At 39.8% G+C, this 11,273-nt stretch overlaps 1 protein-coding gene across 1 annotated transcript; it reads left to right on the top strand.

Moving 5' to 3' along the window:
• Positions 1-406: 406 nt before the first annotated feature.
• Positions 407-10,552, top strand: TAGAP (T cell activation RhoGTPase activating protein). The gene is made up of 10 exons (XM_030556674.1): positions 407-517; positions 991-1,075; positions 1,179-1,232; positions 1,920-1,986; positions 3,285-3,454; positions 4,590-4,751; positions 5,240-5,349; positions 6,103-6,298; positions 7,067-7,184; positions 8,038-10,552. Exons 2-10 carry the CDS (start codon positions 1,049-1,051, stop codon positions 9,330-9,332), a joined length of 2,199 nt encoding a protein of 732 aa, XP_030412534.1. The 5' UTR covers positions 407-517; positions 991-1,048; the 3' UTR covers positions 9,333-10,552.
• The last annotated feature ends 721 nt before the right edge of the window (positions 10,553-11,273 follow it).

Raw genomic sequence — 11,273 nt, 5'->3', positions numbered from 1 at the left:
CTAAATGTAGGGTCACATTTAAACAGATGGTGTATTTTTAATTGTGAAAGCTATGGCATTCTACTCACATGGGGGTGTTAAACAGTGCAAATTGCCCTTTAAAAATTAATTTTAACCTGTCTACATTGCATCATCCTTTTCACACATCCTACCTGGTGACAGTGACGTTACACGGAACCTTTACCTGCCGGATGACTCGTCTTTTCCATCCATAACAGCTACAAGGTTTAAAAAAAATAAAAGCACTGCAGCTGCCCTAAAAGGAAAGAGGAAGCTAGAACTTTGAAGTGTTGGTCACAGAATCTTGTCCTGCCCCATGATGCTTCTTCCTGTCTCAGTTTGTGAATTTCCACCTTCCCCTATTCTCCGTTTATAATGCAGCACACGTGGGGGCAGAACTGTTTAGTCTCCTTCTGTCTCTGCAGAGGATTAGTATCAGCAGAGAGAGTCATGCTGTTCCTCCTTTTCTCTATAGTTCACTCGAGGTAAAAGAACTCTGGCTGGATACTATCCTCTGGTAAGCCCTGTTCTGCCTATGAAATGAAGGTACCCAGTGAATATTAAAGTTAGTGTAATACTACAAATTTAGACTGCAGAAATTGCGTGCTGGGAGAGGTGGTCACCCATTGCCATTGTGCCTGTTGTGCATAGCTGATTGAGCGAGTTTAGTGTCAGATTTGAAAATTAGCACTGATGTCAGATTAGAGTTTTGTTATATGGTCTAGCTTTCAGCATTTATTATCTACTTGCATGTAGTGAAAGAGAAAAGCTCTTTTTTAAAGGAAGGCATATCTATGGTAATTGTACTAAATGCATTACATATACAATTTCAACTCTCATAATAATGTTTTATAGTTTGCTAAGGATAGAGAGATTGACTTATTTCAAGATATATTTTAAATGATATTTTGGCTTGCAGCAGAGGCACAAAAGAATGATTAAACGTTATGGTGGGTAATTGTTATTTCTTTGTCCCTTCATTCTGCACAGGCAAACAAAAGAAACCAAGGGAACCAGAATCACTAAAGTTCCATCAACTAAATTCCTAATGAAGGTGTTAAGCAGCTGCAATGCTGTAAGTGTGTTTAATGAGTCAAAGGATCTACTTTACAAAATGTTAATTTTTACAAATAATGTTGGAATAGTTTCTCACGTTTTGTATTTGTTTTCTTTCTTAGCCAAAACCTCTAAATGCCAGCAATATGGAGACTTTGATTGAGTGCCAGTCAGAGGTAAACAATCTCTAACACCATCCAATTCCTATTGTATGTTCATGTGTGATGCCTTGGCAAGCTTGGGGCCAGATCCTCAGCTGGTGTAAATCGGCATCATTCTGCTGAAGTCAGTGGAGTTTGCTCATTTACACAAGCTGAGGATCCAGACTTTGTCGTGTGTTTAATTTGGACCTTGTTTAGGTATTACATCTAAAGAACAAATATGCAGCAATGATGATGTTTAAAGTTAGTTTAAGCAAGTTTCAAAAAGAGATTGGATATTTTTAAGGATATCAAGACTATCCAGTCAGAATAGTTAATGAAAATATTTTGGAATGTTTCAGGATTTAAGCAGATTTCTAACTATTAAAGATCAGAATAAGACCTACCACTATGTGGAAGGCAGATTATCCCACATCTGCCTACTGCAAGGATCTTACACCTTCCTCTGAAACATCTGGTGCTAGCCACTGTGAGGCATGGGTATGACCCTTCTGGAAACTCCTAGGTTCCTAATAGCAACATAAACATTAGGACTGGATAGTTCTATATAATACAGAGTTTACGTTTAATTGCTAGACTTAATTAATTCTGTGATGCTATATTTTTCCATTTTGTATATGAAACATATCATGGGATTTTGAGATACAGATGTGGTTGGCTGTTGTTTTTGTCTGCTTCATAACTGATTAACATTTATTTTAGGGTGATATCAAGAAATGTCACTTGTTGGTGTCGTGTGACAGTGAAGATGGGCTTTGCCATCTGATTGGTGAGTTTTGAACATAAATTTTCCTCTTATATAAGTGTTGAAAGCTGGTATTTCTGCAAAACTGAAGTTGGTAGAGAGAGAGAGAGAGAGAGAGTGTACTGGAAGCAGGAAAACAGATTATTGTTAATTGATATTATGTATGTTAATATCACACTATGTGACGTTGTTATTCTTTTTAACTCTTTATTATCAAGACTTTAGTGAGCCACAGGTGCAGGTCCTGCTAACCTCTAACACACATAGCAAATTTTCCATTTCATTTTGGAGTGGGGATATTCAACGTCTGCAAAGAAGGCAACTTGTTTAGAAAACACTCCCATTTATGCTTTATGGGGAAAACATAAGCTTCAGTACACTGTAATCTTCAAGTTCCCAACATGCCACCATGTTTAAGATCCAGGTTCAAGTCCAACCATGGGAGATTTAGGAACCTCAAATAGCAGAAGGCGAGGAGTGTTGTTGATATCCTCCAGGCATGTGTGCTGTGTTCTAGGGTACCCCCTTGTGGCTGCCTAGAACAAAACTTTAAAGTCTTAAAGCAGGTGTTGACCCACTGAGTCACTGTATTTGAGTTTCTGAAGCAGAAAAAGAGGGCATTGAAATGGAGATAGACATAGAATTCGTGCACATTTGGACCTACCTACAACCCAGACTAGTTGCCGCAAGAGTTGAGATCCCTGGCATATATCCATAGCTTGCATCCAGCAGGCCAGCAACAACCCCAAACAGAAAAAAGTCCATATCTACTAAAGAAAAAAGGGCCAGTGAGTGATCTATGAGAGGCCTGGAGCACTGGTATCCACAAGGTGCAAGCTATGAAAGGATGTGCTTCTAATCAATGCTTTGCAAGGTGCTGGAAAGAAAAAAAGAAAGAGCCCCCACTTCCATGAATCCACTAATAGGGACATTGAGCAGGGTCAAATAACGTAGTGAAAGAAAATTCATAACACTGCAAACTGGGGATCCGCTACTGTTGAATCAACCACAAAAGCAGTTCTTGGGCTGCGCCTATTCCTGCTGTAAGTCTAATGCTAAGAGGAAACAGTGAGTACGACATAGAAACAGGAAAGGTGCTGTCTTTATAGAGATGGTCAGAGTGTTACAGTTTAAGGACTTGTTTCCTTAGTAACAGCTTAGCTGTCTTTCAGTTTAGCTTTGCTCCGCTTAGCTTGGCATCCTTGTTTTAATGTATATGGTGGATATTATTTCCTCTGTCACAGAGCATACCAGATCATATCCACTGTAGTTTTCTCACACTGACTTTCCTTTCATTTTTGTTTTGCTTTTGCTTGTAATAGATGGTAATAAGAAAAGAAAGAAGGTGATAGCATGGCCCTTCACGCTGCGATGGAACTCTACCATATCAGAGTCCTCGGGACACTTAGAATCTGATCTGAAGACTTTTCTATTTGATCAGCCTCTGTCAATTGTCTGTGGTGAAGATGACACACTCCCCAGACCCATCCAGGTAAGCAATAATCATTTGGTACTTCTTATGTCTAATGAGGGGCAATATTTCCTAGTAGGTAGGGCACTAGACTAGTATTCAAGAGACATCAGTTCTGCTTCTGGGTCTGCTGATGACCTTAGGCATGTCACTTCACTCTGCCTCAGTTTCCCCATCTGTTAAATGAGGCTAATGATATCTCAGTTTGTAAATTTGTACCAATTAAAATCTCTGTATAAGAGCTTGGTATTAATATTCATGTGCAAATAATAGTGCTACTAAGCAAGATGGGGATTTTCCTCTGTCCTAGAAAAATCCAATCCCTCAAATCCCATTGTCTTCAATTACACACGTGAAGATTACAGACTAAGGGACTATACAAAAAACTGCATGGGTTAGACCATCATAAGTCAGTAGAAAAGCAGCAGCTGAAAAGCTGTGAAGTTCAGGGTGGTGGAGAGGCTTGGCTTGATTCACTATAGAAAAAGGGGTTAGTAGCAGAGTTCAGATGCAAATCCAAAGTTTGAGGGTATTCAGATGTGGGGGGTTGGGTTCAGCCCCTGTAGAAGTGTGGTCCACTGGCGAGGGCACTGATCAGGGAGTCAGGAAAAGTGAGTTACCTTCTTGATCATGTCATTGGCATGTGTGATCTTGAGGAAATCACTTCACCTTTAAAATATTTCAGAAGATAAAGACATTATGCATGACAGAGTTCCCTGACAAAAGCACTCAGCTTTTGAGCAAACAACTTCTGACTCACACAAATGCCTCCTCAGCAAAGGAAGCATGTGTCGAGGCCCCTTGTCAAGGGTATGATAAGCTCAGAACTGGACTTGGCCCACATTCAAGCAATGGATTTTTTTTTCCAAAGTGAGCTTCACTAGACTTTCAATATGGGAGTGGGGACGAAAACATGAGTGCCCAATTCATCTCCTGCTGGAAATCAGGAGTAATTCCACTGAAGCGGATGTAAAGTTAAAGTGAGAGAACAGTCAAGCCCTTGAAGTGTAATTTGTTGCAAACTGACACTAGATGGTATCCCACTTTAAGAACAGTGCAGCTCCCAGTTAAACATGCTTATATCTTTAATAACACAATTATGCTCTATATGGCCTTCCTTACCATTCTTCCATTCCTGTATGTGTGTTTCCTATAGGATATCCTTACTACACTGTACTTAAAAGGACCTTTCACTGAAGGAATATTCAGAAAAGCTGCCAATGAAAAAGCACGCAAGGAGTTGAAGGAAGAACTGAACTCAGGAGGAAAGGTTGACTTGGAAAGCAAACCCGTGCATCTGTTAGCAGTGGTCTTTAAGGTAAATGCACCTGATCCCTAGCTGTGAGAGTAAATTTCTAACAGGAATGGGCAAACTAGTAACTAGAACAGATCCTAACCTGGAACCAAAATTAAAACCAAAGTGAAGCTAGACTAAACTTTTTCAGCGTCAGAAAAAATTGATAACCTTTTTCATTTCTTATTTTATTTTTCTCCCACTGACTTCCAATTCCTATGTGACCTTGGACAAGTCACCTCAAAACCTCAGTTTTCCCCTCTGTAAAATGGGGGTAGCTATATTTTTTCTGTCTTCGTGAAGCACTTCATGCTGTTTTGTGTATATTCATACAACATACATAAATGGTTTTGTGTGTGTGTGTGTGTATATATGTACCACATAGCTAAAACTGATGAGCATTGTGTTGAGTCAAAGTCATGGTAATAATCAAAAGGCAAGAAATATCTTTATGTTCATTCCATGGTAAATGGTATTATCCAAATGCTAAACCAAAGGTCTCTTCATTGCAGGATTTCCTCCGAAATATCCCAGATAAGCTACTCTCATCTGAACTTTATGATGAGTGGATGACAGTGATGGAGAAGCAGAGCAATCCTGACAGAATTGAAGGATTGAAAGAGTAAGTTTTGCAATCAGTCCCATTGATATGGAGAATCCAAATCCAGTGACCTGCCTGGAAACATTTCCACTCATGTCATTTGTAGAAAGTTGGTGCAACTCCTCCAGTGGTTAATTTTGGAGTGAAAATGGTGCAGAACAGCATTTCTTTAGTAACAATACCATCCTAATGTATGTGAGATTGATTGAAAAAACATAAGACCTCCAGAATAATGAACAAACAGACTTGCAATGTTTTGGTGATTAATGCTGTACATCAACAGTTGACAGTCAACTGGGGCCTCATCCAAAGCCCATTGAAGTCAATGGAAAAGCTTCCATTGGTTTGAACCTGATCCTGGGAAAACAAAAGAAAATTTTTCATTCTTGTGGGGGGAGAAAAATAGAAAAATATAAATTATAACAGCTGACATGAAATCACTGTAAAGTTACATAACATGACTTTAGACGTGTTAAGGATCAATATTATTGCACCTCTCCAGTGATATTTCTAGATTGCATATCATTTAACAACATTGTTTGTTAATTTATTTTAAAAGTATTCTAATGCTTGCTTGTCAGTCAAGACGTTATGGTTAGAGACACAGTCAGCTGCTGTTGGGGAATTTTGAATGGTAGTTTTGTAAAACAGTTAAGAAAATCATTTTCCTCTTTTTAAAGGAAATGTCGTGCATGGGAGCAAAACTGAAACTTGTTCCCATAAAGAAGAGGTCATTGTCACCTACTTAATTTTGCATTTTTTCATGTTTCTTAGGGTTGCAGACAAATTACCAAGACCAAATCTCCTCTTGCTCAAGCATTTGGTCTTTGTGCTTCACCATCTCAGCAAAACCTCTGAGGTCAACCGGATGGATTCCAGCAATCTTGCTATCTGCATTGGGCCAAACCTGCTGACTCCAAAGCAAGCTGAAACCTTACCACTCGAAGTCCAGAAACAGATGAATGACAAGGTTAGTTTGGCTTCCTCCCTCTGCCGCTTCCCTAAACAGACCCTTACCATTACTATTTGCCTTCAGAAGCTAAGTGAGGCACCACTACCAACCATCTCTGGATCAACCCTTCACTCGTCTATTCAGAAACAGGTCATCAAGTCTCCTTGACTCATCATCTACATTGTACTAACAATGAGTTAGCCTAGAGTACACGCTACTCATATTTCCAGCTCCTGAATACAAATGTACTGAACACATATATATCAATAAAATATACTCTGTGTGTGTGTGTGTGTGTGTGTGTGTATCTATATATCTAGATATACACACACAGATATACACTATTTGAGTTGCAGTCTTCAACTGAGAGTTAAGTCTTTTTGGGTAAATCTGAGCAGATCCACATATCCATAGGTCCAGGACTCCTGTTCCAAGGTGGCCCATTATGTAGGATGAGTAACATTTTCACATGATCCATCCATTCCTGCAAGCCCTTCATCGTTCAGCATGGTTCTGTTCAAAGGTATCTTGCTGTCTGATATGTGGAACTCTATATAAAGGAGTAGCTTAACCTAATGTTGTAGCAGCTACCCAGCAAAAGTACTGTACCGTATTATGAAAGATTAGTATATACTATACATGTTCTTTGTACCCCTTTGGTTAGAATAAATTAGTTAACCTAGATCTTAAATTGCAAAATAAGAACAAAACCAGTGCCAGTTATGAAACTGCCAGTTCAAATGCTTAGTTTAACACACACGCAAATACTTTATTTTATTTTCACAGGTTAAGACATTAGTGGAATTCCTCATTGATAACTACTTTGAAGTATTTGGGGAGGATATATCTCTGCTCTTCAGTTCATCAGCTGATGATTCACTGGAACACACAGACAGCTCCACAGGTACTATGATGTGTTGATGTATTTTACATATTGGGTGTACTGGACCCACTCCAGATTTGGATAAATAACATCCCTGTATATATTTATGCATGGTATCTGGTCTATCAAGTTATCGAAGCACGTTTATATTAAAATTTTTCTGAAAGTACAGGGGTTTTCTGGGTGCCAGACACAAACTGACAATGTTATTTTATTGGAGCATGCACTACATGCTAAAGAAATCACATAAAATGACAATATCCACAAGGCTAGACTCATTCCCAATGCTGAGCATCAGATGCTCATACAGTTTATAAACTCATAATATTCATAGCCTTTGATAGGACTCTATGCTGCAAGGTGCTGAGTGCCCTCAGCTCCCACTGAAGTCTGACCCCATGGATTTTAAGGAGACCCACCACCCTTTTTTATATAAATGGATTAAGAAGATTGTCCCTAAAAACAACAATGAAAATTGAAACAAATGTGCCCCATTAGGAAGCTATAGAATATAGCGATTGTTCATAGCTGGGGGGGGGTTTCTACTTGTTTTCTTCTATCCCCGTTCGTAAAATTGTTTACCTTCTGTTCTCCTCCTTTAGCCCTCTAAAAAATATTATGCTACAGTTAGTTGGGTATATACCTGAATTTAGTGAATTTGTCAGATAAGAACTCTTGAGGTGTTCGACTGAACTACATGGGTCAGATTCTCAACTGGTATAAGTTGCTGTAGTTCCAGTGAAGTCAGTTTACATCAGCTGAGGATCTGGCACCAAAACTATGAATAAATGGAGATCAGCACATCAATAATGGTTATTTTCAAGTAGTTTTTGCTTGGTATGTAATGTACTGACAATTTCTTCCTCTCCCACAGAACTGTTATCTCCCACTCAGCAAAATGACTCTGCCTATGAAAGCACTGATCCCGAGGCTGAATGCAGCTCCAGCATTTCTCAAATCAAGGAGCTCCAGAAGGCCAAAGGGAAAACCAGTAGCCTGAGCAGTAGAGACCCACAATGCCAAAAAACACAGGACCTGCCCCCTTCTGCCTCTTCACTAACCATTTTTAAAAACTCCATAAGCACACTGGATAGGAGATTCTCTGAGCCAGACATGTCCTTGCAGGACTGCCTTGAAGGCAAGATAAGGAACCAGAAGCTAACCAAAAGTGAGGATAACTTCACCACCCAGCAGGAACAGCTGAGATTGCAAGGTCAAGAACTGGAAAAGCACCTGCCAGGGGAATTGTTTCCTGGAGGTCACTATAGGACTAAAAAGCCACTAAACCTAAGTGTGAAAACCAACTTGCCATCAGAATTATCAAGTGGCTCATTACCCAAAACATCCTCCAACTGTTCCTTAGATAGCTCCTTATCCAATTCTGACTGCTCTGTATTTACCAGCTCACCATTAGTTTCTCCTTCCAGTCCCAAGAGAAACTTCGTAACCAGACCCCAGTCCTTTTCCACCAATACTGCTGATGAAAGTGATACACCCATTAGAGAGATCAAAAAGCACTCCATGTCATTTTCTTTTGCAACCCGCAAGAAAGTGCTAACAAAAACTCAAAGTTGGGAGCCTGGAAAAGCTACGAGCTTTCAAAGAAACAGCTTCAAGAAGGACTCAAAGAAAGAAAATCAGTTTTCAGGCAGGATAGTCCAGGAACACTGTACCAACAATGGCAAACCATTATCTATGGTATATCAACCAAGATCTCGTTTCAGGTCAGCTGATGAGGTGTTTAGAGAAGTGGACCAGAAAAATCCTGGCAAACCACCATCGTATGAAGAGGCTACTAAAAACTGCCTGGCTGCTAAGGTCCCTTCATACAGTACCTTAACAGTTCAGAATATGAGAGCAACTGTGTCAAATCAAGACTCTTTGCCTCTTCATCCATGTCTCAGCAATAGAGAGGTTACAACAGATACGGATCAGAAGGATCTACCCTCTGACAGACTTTTTGTGGTAAATGATTCTCAGATACAAACTGAAACCATTGACATTGGAATAAATTCCCGTGCAAGTTTACCTGTAACCCCTCGAGTTTATCGTCTCAGGACTATGTCTGAGTCCTATCAAAAGAACAAACAAGAGTATCTGATACGACGATGCAGTCAGCCAGTCTTTGAGGTTGACCAGATCAAATATGCTAAGGAATCCTATGTTTAAATAGACCGTCCATTCTCAACACAATGTACAAATAGTTGTCTTGCAAAACATCGTCCAAAACATTTTACTTTAAAAGGACCAAGATTAAGCTAGCTTGGCGTGAACACTTCTTCTGCATAAAGCTTTTCTGAAACCGGGTGTCAGCCTAAAGTATCATGTTTTTTCAGCATTGGGTGTGTGTGGTGCATTATAATGTAAAAAAGTGTATATACTGCACATAATATATTACACTGAAAGAAAATAATAGAAATGTGAGAGTTGTGTGATAGTGTGTTGTGTTTCTATCCTTCAGAGGTCACTTTCAGGGCTGGGAAGGCCAAAATTTAGCCCACCTGCCTTTTCTTTTATATATGTATGAAGGCTTTGTGTAATTTGCTATATGTTTTTCCCCTCTAACATAATGAATTGCTGATTTTGTTTAATTTAAAAAAATGGGTCAGCAATCCCTTAGTCCCAGAATTTGAGACATTAAAGATGGAAAATAATTGTTTCATCATCTAGTCCAGTCCCACCCTCTCCTAACGCAGGATTGCGCCTCACAACATACTTTTCTAGAGCTCTGTCTGGTTTTAAATGACTCAAGCAATGTTTCCACCACTTACCTTGGGATACTACTTCACTCTCTAATAACCCTTATTCTTACGAAGTTGCTCCTACTATTCAAGCTAAATTTCCTTTCTCTTGATTTTTATCTCATCACTTCCAGTTATACTCATTGTTGCCCTCTTAAACAATCCCTCTCCCTCCTTGGTGGTTAGGAGTGCAACCTTACAACAACTAATCGGTATTATGATGTAGTCAGTCTTGATCTCCAATCAAAATCAGGGACCTATTAGGCATGTACATATACACTGTAAGAGACTGTCCTTGCCCTGAAGAGTTTATAGTCAGGGCACACAGAGGTGGGAGAAAGGAAGTATTGTTATCCCCGTTTTACAGAGCACTTGAACAAGAAAAATCCTGCAAGTAAACCACTTCACACTCGAGCTTCCAACAGCTCTTTAAAACCTACAATGAGGGACATTTTAGTTACAAAAATACTTGACAGTATCTTTTAACTTTACAAGAATAAAAATGACTGGAAGTGTAATGTGTTTTCACATGTAGTAACTCACATGTTAAGAGCACTTATCTCCAGTTTATGGTTCAGTGCCTTGAACCAGGACCGAGGAGACTTTTTGGGTTTTCCTCCCATGTAATTTCACTACAATAAAGCACTTTCTTCTGCATGTCTAATTGTTATGATATTTTATTTGTGGTCTCTTTCTTTTTACAAATGTTCACACACTATCTGCATAATGTAACATACCCAAGTAATAGGATAGCAACTAATTGCTAATTATTGATTAGCATTTACTACTACTATTGCAGCTTTCAGAAATTGAGAGCTGAGTCTGGCCCTCAGACTATCTCTACCAAGGAACCAGGTTATGTTGGCACAAAGCAGCATTAGTTCTGGGTAGGGGTGGGGGAGTTGCAAGGGGCTGCTGCTGTGGTAAGGATTGGTAACATTTGTCAGAATGTTGGTGCAGGCAGGGAGATGGCAGACTGCTGAGGCAGCCGCTTTCCAGAGAACTTGCCTCCAGCAAAGCTCTCCAGAGTTGTCAGATCTTATGGTTTTACCACAAGTCCTGGGAAACTTGGTGTTTTACTTGAAGCCCCAGCTCCTGAACACAAGTGGATATGTAGAACCTCAGCTTTCATTTTTAAAAACTTAAGACTCTAGCCCTAATAGTTGCAGAGGTTCCTTGATCTCTGTTCCAGTGCCCAGACCCACTCCAGCCTGGGGCAGCCATTCCTGGGCTGCAATATTCTGAGTCACTCTGTGGAGATGGCACGTGTGGTTCAGTCACAGCAGAAGCTGTGAGAGATTGGGCATGCTCAGTGAGGGCAGAAGCCTGAGATTTTAGCTGCTAGTCTGCACTGATCATGTGTAAACTG

The sequence above is a fragment of the Gopherus evgoodei genome, chromosome 3 (assembly GCF_007399415.2).
Source record: "Gopherus evgoodei ecotype Sinaloan lineage chromosome 3, rGopEvg1_v1.p, whole genome shotgun sequence".
NCBI classification, from domain to species: domain Eukaryota; kingdom Metazoa; phylum Chordata; order Testudines; family Testudinidae; genus Gopherus; species Gopherus evgoodei.
This window is presented reverse-complemented; position numbering and strand designations above follow the sequence as displayed.

Coding starts and splice junctions, on each gene's coding strand:
- TAGAP (XM_030556674.1), top strand. CDS start 1,049: ATGAAGGTGTTAAGCAGCTGCAATGCT. Junction 4,752..5,239: donor TGTTAGCAGTGGTCTTTAAG/GTAAATGCACCT, acceptor TCTTCATTGCAG/GATTTCCTCCGAAATATCCC. Junction 5,350..6,102: donor AGAATTGAAGGATTGAAAGA/GTAAGTTTTGCA, acceptor CATGTTTCTTAG/GGTTGCAGACAAATTACCAA.